Source organism: Aedes albopictus, chromosome 1 (genome assembly GCF_035046485.1).
Source record: "Aedes albopictus strain Foshan chromosome 1, AalbF5, whole genome shotgun sequence".
Lineage (NCBI taxonomy): Eukaryota > Metazoa > Arthropoda > Insecta > Diptera > Culicidae > Aedes > Aedes albopictus.
In genome coordinates this window covers 70,632,066-70,652,961 of record NC_085136.1, presented here as the reverse complement: position 1 = coordinate 70,652,961, position 20,896 = coordinate 70,632,066, and the positions used below count along the sequence as shown (strand labels likewise).

The window sequence follows — 20,896 nt, the reverse complement described above, 5'->3', positions numbered from 1 at the left end:
TCTTCCCCACACAATTTCACGTTTTTGTCCACACAACTACTGACAAACGTGACCTCCGTTTCACTGACGTGCGCTTTTTCTTTCTTCTCGAACTTGTTTTCCTTCTTCTTCGGCTTTACGCCATCCGAATCGCGACGATGGGGACACTCCGACCGTTTGTGCCCCACCTTCCCGCACGAAAAACACTTCAGTTTCGATTTGGCACTTTTTCCGGCGAATGCCGTTGATTCCCCACTTCCTCTAGCATCGTCACAATGTTCGCGCTTCACACTCTCACTCAGCAGACGGGCTTTGACAAAGTCAAGAGTGCACTGGTCTGCCGACAGTGTTTCCAACACGGTGACGAGTTGTCCGTACGATGGCGGCATCGTTTGCAGGAGGTAAAATACCACCAACTGTTCCTGCAGTTTGATACCGGCTGATTCCAAGTCCCGCACCATCCGCTCGAACTGGAGCAGGTGCGCCTGAAGCGGTCCGGATTCCTCAAACTTCATCGCTGACAGCTTTTTCAGGAGGTAAAACTGCCCGGAGATACCCTTCCGAGCGAACGTATTCTCAAGCGTCGTCCAGATTTGCCGCGGCGTTCGCTTGCCCTTGATGTATTCAAGTTGCGAGTCGGCAATATTCCGGACTAGCACCGACTTGCATTTTACGTCCTTCTTCTTCCTCGCCAGCAGTTTTTCCTCCTTCACGCGCTTGACGTCTGCACTGTCGGTCACCAACACCTGAATTTCGGCTACCTCCTCCGGTTCCGCACGAATGCACTCGATGAGGTCCAGCTCCTCCAGGTGAATTTCCATTCGGAAACACCAGTTGTTGAAATTGGCACCGTCGAAAAGATAAACTTTCTTTTCCTCCTCCATTTCAACGCACTGCGCACTACCGACGACGTCAACAGCAACGAGAAAAACACTCACACTCGCGACGACTTTATTACCGCACGGCCCGGGGCAACACAACTTTTTGCCATACGCTGCGGGGCAGCTTCTCTTTCCGACGACCAAAAAAAGTTTCGCGACGCGTTCCAACGTGCTCAAAGAAGGGGCTCGGGCTATGCTGGGACCATAACCTATAAGCGGAGCACCCAGCGGAATGTGATACGCGAGAGCAAAATAAACACGTGTGTTACGGTCGAGTATAAAAGTACAGAATGGTTTTATTTGTCAAAAGTTACACAGTCAAGTTCAAGTACCCAAATATCTGATGGGATTTACCCAGTGAATAGTTTGTTCTTCACAGACAGGAGGAATGATCCGGAGGACACATTGAATGTGGAGCTCGGAGATGGACCTGTACGGAGCTCGGAACTGGTGTAGGGCTGGTGCAAGCGTCGTAGTTGGGCCACTTGCCAAGCGTTGAAGTGAGGATGAGCTTCGATCCAGGAGGGGGTAATCGTGTTTCGAGGGTTGCGACGCTAAGGAGGAATGTTGCAAGTTAGGTAGCCTTGAACGCTCGGGTAGCGTCGAACCTTCAGGTACGTGAACAGTCGGCAGCCGTCTAGTTTGATGGAAGGTGTCTTGCGTTCTTTTTATTTATTATTAAGAAACGGTCACCGATGGGGCTAGCCTCGCTATGGCCTGCGTGGCCATGGTGGACTAGCCTCCAACAAATTTCACGGAAGATTTATAGGGGTTTCGAAGGCGTTTCAAAGCGTTTCAGGGCATTTCAAAACGTTTCAGGGCATTTCAGGAGGTTTCCGTTGAGTTTGAGGGTACTTAAGAGACCCGCAGGTGAACTTCACGCAGGTTTAATGAGGGTTTCAGAGGCGTTTCAAAAGCGTTTCAAGACGTTTCAAATGGTTTCAATGCGTTGCAGGGCGTCCCAGGAGGTTTTAGGAGGATTTTACGGGGGCGTCAAAGGCTTGCAGGTGATTTTTCGCAGGTTTCATAGGGGTTTCATGGATATTTCAAAACGTTTCAATGCGTTTCAAAGCGTTTCAAGGCGTTCCGAGGCGTTTCAAAGCGCTTCAAGAAGGTTAAGGGGCCACAAAGGCTTTCATGGGCGTTTTGAAGGCGTTTGAAAGCGTTTCTAAGCGTTTCAGGGCGGTTCAGGAGATATCAGAGTGGTTTCAGGGGGTTCAGAGGCACTCAGGTAAATTTCATGAAGATTGCATGGGGGTTCTAGAGGCGTTTCAAAGCGTTTCAAGGCATCTTAATGGTCTTCAGAGCGGTTTCAGGGAAATATAGAAGCCCATTTAACTATTCCTCTCTGGCGTAAATCTCGAAATAAATAAGTAGACTGAGAACTTATCTTTTCAATGGTTTATTGCGTAATGTCATTCTATGTCCGTAGTCTAAGTCAATGCCTACTTCAATTTAGATTTATTCACCAAAGCCTATTACAATACGTTAGTAGATTCGATGACCTCTACTCAAGGAAGTTCTTGGAGATCATCAAACTGACAATGAACTCACCATACATACATTTATTTGTTCAACATCATTAAGACAAGGCATAATCAACAATAGTACGCCAACGCCACAATACTCTGTTTGTGGCTGCCGCTCTCCATCCTCGGTCGCGCCCGATGCTCGCCAAGTCACGCTCCAGCTGGTCCGCCCATCGTGCTCTCTGCGCTCCACGCCTTCTTGTGCCAACCGAATCAGTTGCAAACACCAGCTTTGCAGGGTTGTTGTCCGGCATTCTTGCAACATACCCTGCCCACCTTATCCTTCCGGCGTTGGCCACCTTCTGGATGCTGGGTTCGCCGTAAAGTGCAGCGAGCTCGTGGTTCATCCTTCTCCGCCACACGCCGTTCTCCTGCACACCGCCGAAGATCGTTCTTAGCACGCGTCGCTCGAAAACTCCGAACTCACTACTTGATAGCAAATAGCTACATGAGGCTGTGTAAGCATAAATTTCATTCATAATGCTTCTATAGATCACTGATTACGCTTGAAGATCAGATGGCCTTAACTTCAGGGAATTCTCGGATACTCCTATCCTATACAATCATAGAACCCACCACTTGATAGAACATAGATGCCTGGGGCTGTGTGAGTACAAACCTCATTCCTAATGATCTTAGATACAACTAGTGGCCCTCGTAGATTCTATACCTATACTCATAGGAGTTCTTGGAGACCTTTAAAGATTTTTCGAACTAAAAACATGATAGGTCATAGTCACCTGAGGTTGTGTGAGCATGAACCTTAGTCGTAAATCTCTTAGAGACAACCAAATACGTTAGTAGATCCGATGACCTATTCTCAAGGAATCCTCAATCATGAGGATTCTTGGAGATCATCAAACTGACAATGAACTCGCCACTTGATAGCAAATAGCTACATGAGGCTATGCAAGCATAAATTTCATTCATAATACTCCAATAGATCACTGATTACGCAGATGACCTTAACTCTAGGGGATTCTCGGATATGCTATACAAGGTGACGGTTGTTAACAACATGCAATCGGCGCAGCAGACGGAGATCAGTGTAGGAGAGTGCACTATCATGTCTAAGCGCTCTGTCAAACATTTGGACGTGATGATCGACGACAAGCTTACCTTCGGTTGCCACGTCGATTATGCCTGTAAAAGAGTCTCCACAGCTATTGCGGCACTGTCCCGGATGATGTCCAATAGCTCTGCGGTGTACGCCAGTAAGCGCAAGCGGTATGGCGGCCCGGCGTGGGGCACCGCGCTAAGTTCTAAATGCTACCGACGGAAGCTGGAAAGTACTTACAGGCTTATGTGCCTGAGGGTTGCGAGCGCGTACCGTACCGTGTCACACGACGCTCTCTGCGTCATTACTGGTATGGTGCCTATCAGCATTCTTATCAGTGAGGACATGGAGTGCTTCGAAATTCGCGGCACAAGAGGTATATGCAGGACTGCCAGGATGGTCTCTATGGTCAAATGGCAGCGCGCGTGGGACAGTTCCTTCCTTTGGTGGACCCATAGGTTGATACCGTGAGTAGATAGTTGGATTAATAGGCGCCATGGGGAAGTGACATTCCACCTGACACAGGTCCTTACAGGTCTTGGTTGCTTTCGACAGTATCTACACCGTTTCGGGCATGCGGATTCTCCCGAATGCCCAGTGTGCAATGGTTTAGAGGAAACGGCGGAACACGTTTTGTTCGTGTGCCCACGTTTTCGCACAATGCGTGACCGCATGCTTGCCACATGCGGGGAGGACACAACTCCGGACAATTTGGTCCAGAGTGTAAAGTCGCGTCTGGCTCGGATTTACGATAAATGATACACCCGTGTGCCTTTGATAGCAGTCAGAAATCAACTGAGTTTATTTCCGTTTCTCTCTTTCAATGTTAGTCTACTACAGAAGGTATAGCAGGGCAAGGTAATTGTAATGAAGGTATGTATGTACGATTGCAAGATTAAATAATAATAAAGGTTTGTATTTAAAACATTGTTTCTTCGTGGATACTACATTCCTCCCTTTCTTTGGATTATTCGACATTACTAACTTCAAAGTCTTTCAAATACAATGGTTTCTTCGAATCCCGTCGTGGCCGAGACTTCTCCGCTTCTGGTTTAGACGGCAAAGGTTTCGCAGAGCACGGTATATTGTTTAGCCCGTCCGTTGCAGCATTTGTATCACCAACGTTGGATTTACTAACCTCCGAGTTAACGGTTTCCTCTCTGTCCATCGTATCTTCACGTTCAGAGCCCTCCTGACATTCCGATCCGTCGAATGCCGCCGTAACAAGTTTCTTCACGTGTGACACATTCCTGTGGATGATTCTCCCAGACTGCGTAGACTGTAGTGTACAGTCAGAGCCTTTGCGTCCAACGACTTTGTACTCCTCGGAATCGAATGTAGTCGACAACTTGTTGTCCTTTTGAACTCGTTTTAAAACAACTATATCTCCGATATCTAGGTCATTCACCTTTGCCATTCGCCGTGTATCCGCATACTCCGCTTCTTTCATTTTCTTAACGTGGTCACGGTCCTGAACCTCCTCGAGAATCGTATTTCCTTTTAGCATAAGACCGGGTAATTTATCCTTTATTCTCCTCCCAAACATCAACGACGATGGTGCCACTCCGGTTGTTGAATGCGGTGTCGAATTATGCATCAAGATGAAATTTCTGAGGTCCCACTGCCAATCAGAGTCATCTGTCTCTTGGCTGATTTTTAACCGCTTGCCGATTGACCGATTTATTCGCTCGACCTCTCCGTTCGCCTGTGGCCAGTACGGGGTCGTTCTTCTATGCTCGATACCATATTGCTTACAAAACTCCAGTAGTTCATTGCTAATGAACTGAGGACCATTGTCAGTTTTAATCGACTCTGGCATTCCGAAACGGCAAAAGGTCTCATGTAACGCCTTGATTGTCAAGCTAGCGGTGATCTGCTTCATAATAATTATCTCAGTGAACCGGCTGAAATAGTCAATAATAACGAGGAGATTATGCCCAGATGGGAGAGGTCCAACAAAATCGATGGCAATGTCAGCCCAGGCTTTCTCTGGCATTTTGGTTCGAATTAATGGTTCAGGATGGTTAGGCATTGAAACCAGAGTACAGGCTTTGCATCGCTTCACGTAATCTTCGACCTGCTTATCTAGTTGAGGCCACCAAACTTTTTGCCGTAGTCGCCTCTTCATTGCCACCATGCCTGGATGTGATTCGTGGGCAATGGCAAGTGTTTGACTCTTCAGAGATTCAGGAATAACCAATCTATCCCCTCTTAGCAATAAATTTTGCACTACACAAAGCTCAGGCGCAAACATTTTGAACTCCTTAACCGAGTCCGTCCAAATTCCTGTTTCTAGGCTTTCGATGACCATTTGCAAAACCTCATCATTTGATGTTTCGTCTGACACTTCTTGAACCGTAATAGCATTGGGGATGTCGGCCACCGCCAATTGGTAGATACAACTCTCATCTGTAACGCTGAAATCTGTTGGCTTTGACATGGACAGTCGCGACAAAACATCTGCCAAGTTGTTGGATCCTGGTTCGTATACCACTACATAGTCGAAGGTCTGCAGTCGTAACACCCATCTCTCGATCCGTGCACAAGGTTTGGTTCTTTCTTTGAACAGGAAGTGGAGAGGTTTACAGTCGGTTACCAGCGTGAACTTCTTACCCAGTAAGTACAACTGAAATTTTTCTACGGCCCATACCAGAGCCAAGGCCTCTTTTTCCGTTTGGAAATATTTCCGTTCAGTGTCCGACAATGCTTTGCTGGCGAATGCAATGATTCGTTTCTGACCATGTTTGTCTTGTTGAAGGAGGACGGCTCCGAGTCCAACAGGACTAGCATCTGCTACTACCACGCAATGATCATTTGGATCATAGTAACCAAGACATTTAGAGTTGCAAATCGCTGCTTTGATCTCTTCAAAAGCTTCAGAATGTTCGTCTTGCCAAACAAATTTTTCGTCAATTCGCAACAACCTACGAAGAACTTCTGTTTTATCTGCCAGAAAAGGAATGAACCGTCCGACGTACGTAATCAAGCCCATAAAACTTCGTAGCTCTGACACATTCACTGGTGGTCTGAACGATGCAATCGCAGCCACTTTGCTTTCCATTGGACGAATACCTTCACAAGACAGTTCATGCCCTACGAACTCTATCCGAGATGCATTGAAAACCAAGGGGCTAGTCGCTTGGAACATTGTGCCAAGAGGTGCCAAGCACACCGTCTTATACGCTGTGTGGCACATCGAGGCACTCTGAGGCACAATTTTGACACTTGAGTTTGGGTGAAAAAACTAGGCAACCATGTGCATTTGACCTGCAAAATGAAAACAAACAGTTGGTTGTCTTGGTAGTTGCCAAGCAAAATCTGAATCATCAAGCAGTGGCACTTCGGGGCACACTGAGGCACAATTCAATACCCGTTGGCACACTGAAAATAATTGGCACAAGTAAAGATGTGCTCAGGGACTCCCCCTTGTTGAAAACACATTTTTCCTTGTTAAGAAGGATACCATATTCCTGAATACGCTCCATTAACCTAGCCAACCTGTCATCATGTTCTTTTTGCGTTCTTCCCGAAACCATGACATCGTCTAGATAAACAACAACTCCTTCCAACCCGGCAACAATTGACTCCATCACTTTCTGAAATAACTCGGGAGCGCAGCTTATTCCGAACATAAGACGTTTGAATCTGTGTGAAAGAACATTTTATTCGTGTTTTATTATCAGAAAAAAAAATGACAAAATCAACGTCAAGTAGGATCGGCCTATTTACCTGAACAAACACTGTTTAGCAATAAAGGTAGTGACTTCCCTTGAACGTTCAGCAATTTCTACCTGGTGGTATGCCTCCTTGACGTCTAGCTTTGAAAATCGAATGGCTCCATTTATTCCGCCGAAGATTTCCTCGATTATTGGCAAAGGATGTGTTTCCCTGAGGACGGCTTTGTTAACTCTGCGCATGTCAACACACAGTCGGATCTCTCCATTGTCCTTGAGAACTGGGACGATGGGAGAAACCCAGGCTGAAGGCTGATCAACCTTCTCGATTATATCTCGATCCAGTAGACTCTGCAGTTTGTCCGCGATTTTTGATTCCAAAGCAAATGGGGCACGTCGGTAAGGCTGTTGGACCGGCTTCACGTTGGGATCAATGGGAATTTCCACTATCACTCCTTTGATTTTCGGAAACATTGCACATGGTTCCACTGATCCCACATTGTACCCTATTTTCAGCACTCTCAACTTCTTGGCTGTTTCGTCGCCCAAGAGATTCTGCCTGCCATTTTGAGCGACATAGAAAACAGCATCTGTCTTGCTTCCGTCGGCTTCAATTTCCGCAGAGAACATTCCCATAATTTTCAGTGGCGTAGACGAACCGTATGCCTTGAACGAGCGGTCCACATGAGTACTGAGAGACAGTTTTGCACCTTTGGCACGAAGTTTTTCCCATGTGTGGAAGTCTACGAGGTTGGCTGCAGCTCCTGAGTCAATCGTCATTTCGATTCCAACTCCCCCAACTTTGAATCTGAACACGTTCTCACCCATCACGTAACAAATCTCCTCATCGGTTTTGCTGTCAGCTGGCTTGCTCTGGCCACCTGTCTCGTAAACTGCCTTAATCCGTTTAGTAGGAGGAACTGTGTCCTTCCCGTCATCGTTCAATCGCTTGGTACACCATTTGGCAAAATGTCCGAAACTACGACATTTTAGGCATTGTGCGTCCTTTGCAATGCAAGCTTGACCTCCTCGCAGATGTCCTCGACGGCCGCATCCGAAACAGATTCTGTTGTCAGCGATGAACTGACGATTACCTCCGCCTTGACCAGAAAATCGGGAATTTAAAACCGTGTTCCAATTTGTTTTGCCATCCGGACGGACGAACTGCCGGCGAGAATCTCCAGCGAAACCAGAAGAACGATATCCAGGGGGTTGGTACGAAATTTTCCGAGGAAAATTGTTTTGCGGATTGACTTTATTCACAGTTTCCACGATAGTTGTCCCTTTTTCCTTTTGAGCCATCTCCTTGCATTGCAGTTCCACATCCTCCATTGTCTTTCCAATTACCACAACCTCTTCCAAAGGACGGTCCCGTTCCAAAATTTTCTTCCTCAGAGCAGATGACAGGCATTTCTCCGCGATTTGATCAATGATCATACTGTCCGAAACCGAATTCCCTTCCAGGTCAAAATCGCAGCGACTTGCTTGGACCCGTAGCTTCATCACAAAGTCCCCAAACCGTTCTCCGGGTTGCTGGGCGATCTGACGGAAGACATGCCTTTCGTATGTACGTCTGCGACATGGCTGAAAATGCGCTTCGAGTTTCGTAATAGCAACATCGTAGAATGGTGGATCTGGGGCAACGTGGGGAATGTCATGAACGCCGGGAAGATTATCAAATATATCTTGAAGATCGGGTCCTCCAAGATGTAGAAGCTGATTCCTCTTTTCGCGTTGACCAGTAATGCCGCTTGCAGCCAGGTAATACTCTAAACTGCGTTTCCATTTCCTCCATTCGGTTGCGAGTTGGGACTGGTCAGTTTTCGTATCGAACGGTTTGATTGGCCTGAGGGAATCCATCTGTCTTGGAAATGTTATTTAAGTATAAATTACTTCTGAAAATTATTTTCAAACATCTTCTAAAGTGCATTTTCATAACCGGCAGTACGAATGTTAAAATTAGTAAAAAGGAAAAAATTTCCAAGTGACACTAAAACGAAATGAAATATTATGGCAAGGTGGTCTTATTAACTCATACCGTGTTGTGTGAGGACACTTTTCAAAAACCGATTACTTAAAACCTATCGCAGCCCTGTATTTCACACAAATAGTTCGTTGCACTTTCAACAACAAAAAAAGTAATTTACAGCTTGATTCACAGTTCATATGCCTATAATGTAATTCGCTTGCTACTGATTTATTTTGTTGTGAATCGAGTTCTCCACTCATTTCAAAATTTTATTTTTAAACATCGCTCACGTTTAGTTAGTTATAAGGGATGTGAATCCAGTTCTCGACTCATTTCACATCAGGTTATAATCATCATCTTCCACAGGTGTTACCAAAATCGAATGAATCCAGTTTACAACTCATTTCACTCTTGTATCTATTAATCATCAATACGCATTTATAAAGTGAATCCAGTTCTCAACTAATTTCACTTGACTCCATCAAAACTGCGAATCATTTCAAACATTTAAGCTTCTACTTTACTCAGTTTTGAATACAGTCGACCCCTTGGTCGACCCTCTACATCTCGAGATTGAAGGGACCGATCAAACCATCGAGATAGGGAGAGATATCGAGATGTAGAACATCGACATGTGGAGAGTCGACTGTAATGTGAATCCAGTTCTCGACTCATTTCACATCGGATTATTAACATCATCTTCCACATTTGTTATTAAAATCGAGTGAATCCAGTTTACAACTCATTTCACCCAATACATCCATTCGTCATTGCAAATTCATAAAACAAATCCCGTTCTCAACTAAATCATCTTTGCCCAAACAGCCAAAACTACGAATCATTTCAAAACATTTAAATTTCAACATTACTCCGTTATGAATGGTCAATTCAGTTCTCAAATACTTTCCCTTTAGATTAATATCAATTTGAATGTTTGCCTTCCATATTCATGAAAATAATTATCATCGTTCTAGTTGCCATTCAATCATAAAGCGAATGCTTTTCTCGACGCACCTTCTAATTGAATATTTTCCATTTTTTTTTATAATTTTTACATGGCTTCATACTCACTTCAATACGTTGTTAAAATAGGCATCTACTTAGGTATCTTCGCAGACATAAGATAAATTATTAGAGAGACTTACCAGACTGTTGGTTAGGCGACGACTCAATAACTTTCCGTTAACCCGTTCAAACCAATGTGCTCAACTCATTCCTAGCACAATTTTTTTTTTACCACCTACATCCACAACCCCCATCTCATTAAAAAAAATCTATCACCTTTTTTTGCATAGCTTCGCTTCAGTTTGCACCCAGTTCTTCACGGTAATCGCCATCTTGTTTGCCGTCTTCTAACACAACATTTTCATATTATTCATCTCTTTTGAAACACCATACGCCATCATGCTTATGTAATCCACTATCCATTCCATATGTCAAAATCTTTTTTCATCACACATTGAACAATGTACAGCAATTTACCAGATTCTTCACAACTTTCGTCTTCTTGTGCCATCTCTGAACGCAACATCCGAAAAAATTCACAATTTCTTCCTTCATTAATGATCCATTTTTCCGCCATCTTTAAAACACAGCATAATTTGCCCACACCATTCAATTGATGTTTCCCAATAAATTTTCTTCACTACCGTTTGCTCCATAGTATCATTTTCAAACGCCGCCAGCTGTTCCTAACTGTTTCAGCAATCCCACGGCTTAGAAACGCTTCACCATTTGCATTGTGTTCCCCATCACCTTTTTCTTTTCCACGTTTTGCTTCTGCTCTTCCCAAATTCAGCCATCACCAAGGTCATCACATAACCACAACGTTTGCTGCATTAGCCACACTACCGGCGCTCTGCCCCTCTACATCTTTCCATCTCACACGCCATTTTGATTCCCTTTTATCATAAAAATGCACCTTAGAAGATTTTTTTCCCAAATTCACAGTATTCACAGCAATCAATCACAAATTCTACTTACAATAATGCTCTCCAAATACTTTGCCCGAAAACAAAATCTATTTTCCCAGCTGCTTCTACCACGCTAGAATGTGAGCTTGAAAACTACCGAATCGGAATGTTCCGCTTTACCTCGTCAGCCAATGTAAAGTCGCGTCTGGCTCGGATTTACGATAAATGATACACCCGTGTGCCTTTGATAGCAGTCAGAAATCAACTGAGTTTATTTCCGTTTCTCTCTTTCAATGTTAGTCTACTACAGAAGGTATAGCAGGGCAAGGTAATTGTAATGAAGGTATGTATGTACGATTGCAAGATTAAATAATAATAAAGGTTTGTATTTAAAACATTGTTTCTTCGTGGATACTACACAGAGAATGTGTAGGGATGAGTTTGGCTGGAACGCCGTTTCAACGGCTATTATCCATATCGTCTGGGAGCTACAGAGGAGGTGGCGCGTGGACTCGGAGAATGGCTAGTCCAGATGCAGTACAAGAGATGGTCCAGGAGGTCGTGGCGTCGGTCTACTGGGTTGGATCCGAGCCCGCGGTTGGAAAGGGGTCCCCGGCAAGGGTCGGGGCAGGTGGAGACCCTGCTGTCAGCAACCTTCTGGTGCAACTGATAGGGCCTGAAGTGTAGTGATACCTTTGCCTTCAGCAGGTCAGATCGGGTTGCACGTGGGCATCAGTTCTTGATGTCTGCAAAGCAGTTGGGCGCGGGCGGGGTTGACCTTGCCGGCCTTCCGAGGACAAAGGTGTTGGAGAAAATGCAACGGTCGTCCGGTATTCGACCTGATTGCCGAACCCCCTAGTGTCGACCTCATTGCCGACACCCCTGTTGTGCATGTTTTTGACAGTCCGTTTTGTGCACGTCACCAAGACAATGACAGTGAATGTATGTAAGCCAAAGATGTATGTATGTTTACCTGTTTACTGTGGAATAAATGTTTATCGCTTGACGACGGAACACTTGAGTTTTTCTCCCGCGGTATTTTCCGAGTTTCCCGGTAGTGTTTTCGCGTTTCCACGCATTATCCGCTGCGTACCTGTCCGCTTCGTCTAACAGGTGATGTGCCCAGTGAGAGTTGCGCGAAAAACGGTTTGATCGGAACGGAAAAAGTGGTTAAAAGTGTCGGTCGTTTGTGTGGCGCTTGTGAATTTTCTGAACAGCCAGCAGCGATGGAGGCGCTGAGCAAGTTTGTCCAGTTGAACAACCGCAACTGGCAAACATGGAAGTTCAGAATGGAGATGCTGTTAACAAGGGAAGAACTGTGGTATGTGATTGATACCCCGAAGCAAGAAGCTGTGAACCCCGGCCAGTGGGAGAAAGATGATAAAAAGGCCCGCGCGACGATGGGGTTGTGTATTGAAGAAAACCAGTACGGGTTGATTCGTGTGGCAGCTAGTGCGAAGGACTTTTGGAACAATCTGAAGCAATACCATGAAAAAGTGACGGTTACTTCCCGGGTCTCGTTGTTGAAGCGGTTGTGTAGTGTGAATCTGCTAGAAGACGGTGACCTTGAGTGCCATTTGTTCGAGGTGGAAGAGCTGTTTGATAGACTAACGCAGGCCGGACAGAAGCTGGATGATTCCTTGAAGGTGGCAATGATTTTGCGGAGCCTCCCGGATTCGTACTCGGGACTGGTTACTGCTCTCGAAAGCAGGCCGGATGCAGATCTAACGGTCGTGTTAGTGAAGTCGAAGCTTTTAGACGAGTTCGAGCGTCGGAAAGAGCGATCAGTGAAAAGTGAACATTCCGGTGAACTGAAAGCGCTGAAAAGTTTCAGCATTCGTGATTCTCCCAGGAGGAGATGTTTTTATTGCAAAATGAAGGGTCATCTGAAGCGAGATTGTCCGGTGTTGCAAAGGAAGTGCGAACAAGAAAGTGAGAAGAAGCAGAAGAGTGAGTTGTCGACCGCGAAGCAAGCCGCAGTGAAGGACAGAAGTGCCGTTTTGTTTCTGGCAAATGGTGTCCGGTCGAGCGGATGGATTGTGGACAGCGGTGCAAGTGCTCACATGTGCAACGACAAGCGATGCTTTGAGACTTTTGATGACAAGGACATTAGTGAAGTGATTCTGGCGGATGGGAAATCAGTGAAGACAGCTGGATGCGGAACCGTGAAGCTAACTGGCGTGAACGGGTGCGGAGGAGCGGTTGATGTGACCCTGCAGAAGGTGTTGTATGTCCCGTCGCTGAAGAGTGGGCTGATTTCCGTGAAAGTGCTGACGTCGAAGGGTTTCCATGTGGTGTTCCGGAAGAATGATTGTGACATCGTGAATGCAGCCGGTGAAGTGTCTGTGAAGGGAGATCGCCGAGGTAGTTTGTACCAACTGAGGACGGCCGAGCATGCGCTGAAAGTAGTTGGAAGGAGCAACGGAAACCGCCGGCGACGCCGGAAGTTTGCACACCGAGCCTCGATAGTAGTCAGTGAAACTTGTGAAGAAGCTAGCCGCCCGGGGGAGGTGGCTGTAACGCGGAAAGGATCGGCTGTGACTGTGAAGCCTTGTGCGAAGCCGAGTGAAAGCGTAGCTGTGAGTGATCCGGATGACGACAATGATGTGTTCTATGACGCAATGTGTTAGTTTGCGGAGGATCCAGTCCGGTTGAGGAGGAGTCGTAGGAAGTGTTTCCGGAATTGCGATGTTGGATGTGCTGGAGTCGGAACGGTGAATAAGTGGAAAGGATTGGTAGTGATACCAAGGACAAACATCACCGTGACTAGCACGTCCGGAGTAGTGAACCGACTTTGTTTTGGTGGACAGTTGGGGTTCTGCGGGGTTCAGCTAAGGTAAGGCCAACCGTTGAGGAGGAGTGTTGGAGAAAATGCAACGGTCGTCCGGTATTCGACCTGATTGCCGAACCCCCTAGTGTCGACCTAATTGCCGACACCCCTGTTGTGCATGTTTTTGACAGTCCGTTTTGTGCACGTCACCAAGACAATGACAGTGAATGTATGTAAGCCAAAGATGTATGTATGTTTACCTGTTTACTGTGGAATAAATGTTTATCGCTTGACGACGGAACACTTGAGTTTTTCTCCCGCGGTATTTTCCGAGTTTCCCGGTAGTGTTTTCGCGTTTCCACGCATTATCCGCTGCGTACCTGTCCGCTTCGTCTAACAAAAGGGAGTGGCGAGGACCACTCGGGAAACTGGCTAAGCGCCAGCATGTTACCGTGATGGACTCTCCAGAGCGAGTCATCGATGTTCGTTGCTGCTAGGCTACACAGCTAACCTTGAGGGTGCGATGTGCACTAGCCCCTCTCTGAAGCAATACCTTCTTGGTGGTTCCGGAGAGACGTAGGGTTTGGCGACCATAGGAATGGTTTAGTGGGTACGAGGAGAGAGTAGTCATGGCTTTATTTTTGTTGTAGAAGACGGCCTCAGACCTACACTACCCTAACCTTCTGTTAGGGTGTCTGTTGAGCAGATTATCCCCCTATGGTCTAGAAGAAAAAAAAAGATGTCTGGGGTTGTGTGAATATAAACCTCATTCTTAATGCTCTTAGATACAACTAGTAGCCCTCGTAGATTCGATGACCTATACTCAAGGGAGTTCTTGGAGACCCTTAAAGGTTCTTCGAACTAAAAACTTGATAGATCATAGCTACCTGAGGTTGTGTGAGTATGAACCTTAGCCGTAAATCTCTTAGAGACAACCAAATACGCTAGTAGATCCGATGACCTCTACTCAAGGAAATTCTAGGAGATCCTCAAACTGACAATTAACTCACCACTTGATAGCAAATAGCTACTGTTACCGACAACATCGGCAGCAATGGAACGTCAGGCCATGCTAGTTGTTTGTTTTTGTAGATAATTTGCATTGTTAAAAAATCTTATATTTGTTAGTAATCCTATACCAATTGTTAGAAAAAAGTATTAAAAAAATGTACATAAAAACCTTAGAATATTGTTAGTAATGTTAGATTGAGTAAAGATAAAAAAAAAACAAAAAAAAAAGGTTGAGAACCTCTGGATTGTTAAATTCAAAAAAATGTAATTAAACCTATTCTCTGCCCCTCGTCTGAAAATGCCTCGAAAACGGGATCAAATTTATAATGCAACAACACCAAATCCGCAGGGAGTATCTGGAGGAAGGGAATGGGAGAACGATGGGAAGGGGAGGATGAAAAGGAGGATTTTGGAAAGAAAGGAGGTGAGGATCGAACGATGAGTTTTTTGGGCGATTATTGAAGTCCGGGATCGGGTGCCAACCGCACGTGAAACAAGTTCGATGCAGAAGATAAGTGGACAGTGCGTGATTTTTGTCCGACTTTTGGGAACCACCAATAATTCCCACGGTAGAGTACTCGGACGTGAAGTGAAATCGTTCCGAGTATCTGGACCCACAAACTCCTGGACGGTTCAGGAACGTAGCCTCTATCCTACTGAGCACGACACACATCTCTATGTGATACCGGCCGCTAGATGGTGAGATGGCGTCCGATGATTCCACTGTCGGTATTCAACACCGGTGATACCCGTGACCAGCTAGCGCCGATCAACCAGGCAGCATCCAGGGACGCGTCGGTCTCTCAACGCTACGGCTTCGCCAATGCCATCCGTCAATCTCTGACGCCAGGTACCGAGCCCCCCCCCCCTCTTCTACCAGCAAAGCGCCGGATTCTCTTCGTTCCGCTTCCGAAGCATCATGACAACGTACAACACGTGGTTCATCAGGTACGTCTCCATCTCCTCCCTTCCTTCAACACCAAAAAAGCAGTAATGGGCCCCAACGAAAATGAACACAGATTTGTAACTACAAAACTAACCCACACACACCCCACATGTATGCAATATAGTAGATAGGACTCAACTCAGATCTTTTATAACTTAAAAGCGATAGAGCAAACTCCCCAGCAGTGTTCTGGCCTTCCCTTGTTCGCTTGGTGAGCATAGTTGGTAGGTAAGTATAGGGTAGTCGAGCCTTCCCCGGTCAATGCCGACCCTGAGGAACTTAAGAAGGTGAGCTGGCCTGGGCGTATGGACGCCGATGCCACAGGACGCGTGGAGCGTCCCATCGGTAATTACACTACATGAGGCTGTGTAAGCATAAATTTCATTCATAATGCTCCTATAGATCACTGATTACAGTTGTAGATCAGATGGCTATAACTCAAGGGAATTTTCGAATACTCCTATACAATCATAGAATCCACCACTTGATAGAACATAGATGCCTGGGGCTGTGTGAATATAAACCTCATTCTTAATGCTCTTAGATACAACTAGTAGCCCTCGTAGATTCGATGACCTATACTCATGGGAGTTCTTGGAGAGACTTAAAGATTCTTCGAACCAAAAACATGATAGATCATAGTTACCTGAGGTTGTCAGAGTATTCTCATATATGAATCTTAGTAGTAAATCTCTTATGGCGGTAAGCTCCACAGCGTCCTAGACGCCATTCACGTATTATCCTCGATTTTCTCAAGCACCAAACGGTATTATCCTTGATTTTAATCTGAGATTTAACTTTAGTACGCCGATTTCGGCGCATTAAAAATAAATCTCGGATTTACAAGAACTGGCTGCGTGCGGAGCACGCCTGCTACGCAATCATGTTGGGAAAACGTCAGAGCATAACAATCTAAACAAACTGTAGAACAAACTGGAGTTTTTGTGGCGGACGTAAAGTTGAAATTACTTTTTAACCGTAAAACGGTATTTTTCCGAGGAAATCCAACTGGACTTGTGGCAACGTTGGAATGTTACTGAATTTCACGATCATTTACCGCTTGAATTGACGGAGCAACGGAACGAAACTTGTGTATGTTCCCGCTACAGAATTGGAACATCGGCATGGAGATCTCCATCTGCGGCTTGCAGGAGAGGCTTTTGCTTCTTATTCTTGGCTTAACCTACTACCCACTGGAACAAAGCCTGCTTCCAGTAAAAAATCAACCAGTGAATCAGTGATTTTTTTCGGGGATGTATCCAGGATTTCTATGAATTGCCGTCGTGTTTTTTTCGAAGATGTCTCCAGAAATACCTTCGCGGATTCTCGCAGGATTTTCTACGGGGATTCTCCCAGAAATTCCCTCAGAAACTCCAGAATTTTTTTTTCATGATTTTCTTCAAGAACACATTTGGGAATTTTGTCGTGGATTATAAAAAGATTTTTTTTTTGGGATTCTCCGGGATTCTTTCGCAAATTCATGAAGCAATTATTCCGGGAATTGCTTCAGCGATGCCTCCAGGGATTGCTTCGCAGATGCTTCTAGGGATTTTTAGAAGATTCCTTCATGGTTTTGTTTTTGTTTGTTTTTATCTGCGAGTATCTTCTAGGATTCTTCGTAGTAATACTTTCTTGGAGATCTCCAAGAAAAGTTTTAAGAATTTCTCCGATTTTTTCAAAGATGCTTCTAGGAAATCCTTAGCAAAATCCGTAAGGAATTTTATCAAACATTCTTTAAGGAATTTATCTAGGACACCCCCAGAGGAGTCCTTCGGGAATACCTCCAAGAATACTTTCAAGAATTCTCCAACTATAACTTCGGGGATACCTCCAGGAATTTAGTCGGAGATTCCTTCAGGATTTTTTCCATAGATTTCTCGAGAAATTTCTTCGGAGATTCTTCCAGAAATTCCTTCGGGGGTTCCATTGAAAATTCCTGCAATGTTTTCTCTATGACTTCTTTCATATTTTTTTTTGCAGAAAGACCTCCAAAAGTTCCTACTCGGATTGCTTTCAAGAATTCCGTCTGGGGTGTTTCCAAGAATTCATATAATTTTTAACTGGGATTTCTCCACGTACATTTTGGATTTTGGGGGTTTCTCCAGGAATTTATTCCGGGATTCCTCCACGAACTCATTTGGGGATTCTTCCAGTAATTCCTTTGAAGATTTCTCCAGGATTTTTTTCAGGGAATCCGCCAGCAATTCTTTCAGAAATTCCTCCAGGATTCTTTTTCAGGGAATCCTCAAAGAAATCCTTCAGGGTTTTCTTTCGGGAATTGCTTCAGGGGTTCTTCCAGGAATTCCTTCAGGGATTCCTCCAAGAATTCCTTCAGGGATTCCTCCAGGCATTCCTCCAGGAATTCCTCCAGGAATTCATAAAGAAATTCTTTCAGGAATTCCTGAAGAAATTCCTTCGGAAATTCCTAAAGAAATTCCTTCAGGAATTCCTAAAGAAATTCCTTCAGGAATTCCTAAAGAAATTCCTTCAGGAATTCCTAAAGAAATTCCTTCAGGAATTCCTAAAGAAATTCCTTCAGGGATTCCTAAAGGAATTCCTCCAGGAATTCTTAAAGAAATTCCTCCAGGAATTCCTAAAGAAATTCCTCCAGGAATTCCAAAAGAAATTCCTCCAGGAATTCCAAAAGAAATTCCTCCAGGAATTCCTACAGATATTCCTCCAGGAATTCCTAAAGAAATTCCTCCAGGAATTCCCAACGAAATTCCTCCAGGAATTCCTAAAGAAATTCCTCCAGGAATTCCTGAAGAAATTCCTGCAGCAATTCCCCAAGAAATTCTTCCAGGAATTCCTCAAGAAATTCCTCCAGGAATTCCTAAAGGAATTCCTTCAAGAAATTCCTAAGAAAATTCCTCCAGGAATTTCTTAAGAAAGTCCTCCAGGAATTCCTAAAAAAAATCCTCCAGGAGTTCTTAGAGAAATTTCTCCAGGAATTCCTAGAGAAATTTCTCCAGGAATGCCTACAGAAATTCCCCCAGGAATTCCTAAAGAAATTCTCCCAGGAATTCCTAAAGAAATTCCTCCAGGAATTCCTCCTGAAACTCCTCCAGCAATTCCTCCAGAAATTCCACCAGAAATTTCTCCAGGAGTGCCTCCAGAAATTTTCCAGGAACTCTCCCATGGGTTCTTCAGGGAATTTTTCCAGAAATTTCTCCAGAAGTTCCAGCAGAAAATCTTCCAAGGATTTCTCCTGGACCTTCTCCGGAAAATCCTGCAGAAATTCCTATAGAAGTCATTTGAAAAATTCCACCAGGAATTCTTCCAGCAATCCCACCAAAAATTATTCCACGAGTTTCTCCAAAATATCCTGGGGAAATTTCTCCAGGAGATTCACCAGAGGTTTCCCCGGGGATTCTCCCATGGATTCCTCTAGGAATTCCCCCAGAAATTTCATCAGGAGCTCCTCCAGAAATTCCTCCAAAAAATCTTCCAGATATTCCTCCAGGAGTTATTCATGAAATTCCTCAAGGAATTCCTCCACGAATCTGTTTGGGATTCCCCGAAGAAATCCACTTCTAGGGAAATTTCTTGAGTGATCCCCGAAGATTCTCTGGGGACTTCTTGGAGGAATAACTAGATTCTCGGGAATTCCTGGGAATATCTGGATGAATTTCCGATAGGATTTTTGGCGGAATTTCCTGCGGACAACCTGGACGAATTCCCGAAAGAATTTCTGGAGAAACTCCCGGATGAATTTCTGGAGGTATTCCCAGAGAAATTGCATTATGAATTTCTTGAAGAATTTCTGGAGAAATACCCGACAAAATTCATGAGGAATTCCCCGATGAATTTCTGTAAAGTCCCAAGAGCAATTTCTGGAGGAATTTTGGAAGAATTTCTGTAGAAACTCTCGGAGGAAATTCTGGAGGAATTTCCGGAGCAATTCCTGGAAGTATTTCCGGCTAAATTTCTGGAGGAGTTTCTAAAGGAGTTCCTGCGAGAATTTTTATACAACTTCCCGAAAAATTTCCTAAAGAATTTCTGGAAGAATTCCCGAATGCGAATTTCTGGAGCAAACCCAGAAGATTTTCTGGTGGAACTCCCAAAAGAATTTTTGAATGCATTCCCGGAGGAGTTTCTGGAGGAATTTTCGGAGAAATTTTGAAAGAAATTTAAGGAGGATTTTGCGGAAGAAGGAGGAAATTCTGAAGGAACTCCTCAAGGAATTCCCAGAAGTACTTCGGAAGAAATTCATGAAGAAATTCCTGGAAGAATTCATCGATGAATTTTTTGGAGAAATTTCTGAAGGAATTGCAGGAGGAAGTTCTAGAGGAATTTTCAGGAGAATTTCCAGAGGAATTGTTCTGACAGGGATTCCTCCAAAAATTCCTGGAGAAATACCTAAAGGAATTTCCCGAAGAATCTCTAGGGGGATTCCCGGAGGAATGCCTGATGGATTTCCGGGAGGAACTTCTAGAGGATTTCTTCGGGAAATCCCAAACAGATTCGTGGAGGAATTTCATGAATAACTCCTGGAGGAATATCTGGAAGATTTTTTGGAGGAATTTCTGGAGGAACTCCTGATAAAATTTCTGGGGGAATTCCTAGAGGAATCCATAGGAAAATCCCCGGGGAAACCTCTGGTGAATCTCCTGGAGAAATTTCCCCAGGATATTTTGGAGAAACTCCTGGAACAATTTTTGGAGGAAGTTCTGAAGCAAGTTATTCCAGAAAGAATGTCTGGATTTTTTTTTTGGTGGGATTGCTGGAAGAACTCCTGGTGGAATTTTTCAAATGACTTCTATAGGAATTTCTGCAGGATTTTCCGGAGAAGGTCCTGGAGAAATCCTTGGACGATTTTCTGCTGGAACTTCTGGAGAAATAGCTGGAAAAATTCCCTGAAGAACCCATGGGAGAGTTCCTGGAAAATCTCTGGAGGTACTCCTGGAGAAATTTCTGGTAGAATTTCTGGAGGAATTGCTGGAGGAGTTTCTGGAGGAATTCCTGGAAGTTTTTTGCAGGATCATCCTGAGGAATTTTTGGAGGTTTTCCCAAAGAAATTACCGTACAAATTCCTGGAGGAATTCGCGTAGGAATTTGTGGAGGATTTTTCAAATAAATTTCCTGAGAATTTCTCTCGTGTATTCTCGTCGGAATTCCTGGAGAAGCTCTCGTAGGAGTTCCGGTAGAATTCTCATATGAATTTCAG

General features: G+C 44.6%; 1 protein-coding gene across 1 annotated transcript; it reads right to left on the bottom strand.

The window, feature by feature from the left end:
• Positions 1–7,171: 7,171 nt before the first annotated feature.
• LOC134288596 (uncharacterized) lies at positions 7,172–8,980 on the bottom strand. Its single transcript, XM_062853886.1, has one exon. It carries the CDS (start codon positions 8,978–8,980, stop codon positions 7,172–7,174), a length of 1,809 nt encoding a protein of 602 aa, XP_062709870.1.
• Between the last annotated feature and the right edge of the window lie 11,916 nt (positions 8,981–20,896).

What these genes read in the sequence shown, in the direction of transcription:
- LOC134288596 (XM_062853886.1), bottom strand. Translation starts at nt 8,980, where the DNA reads ATGGATTCCCTCAGGCCAATCAAACCGTTCGATACGAAAACTGACCAG.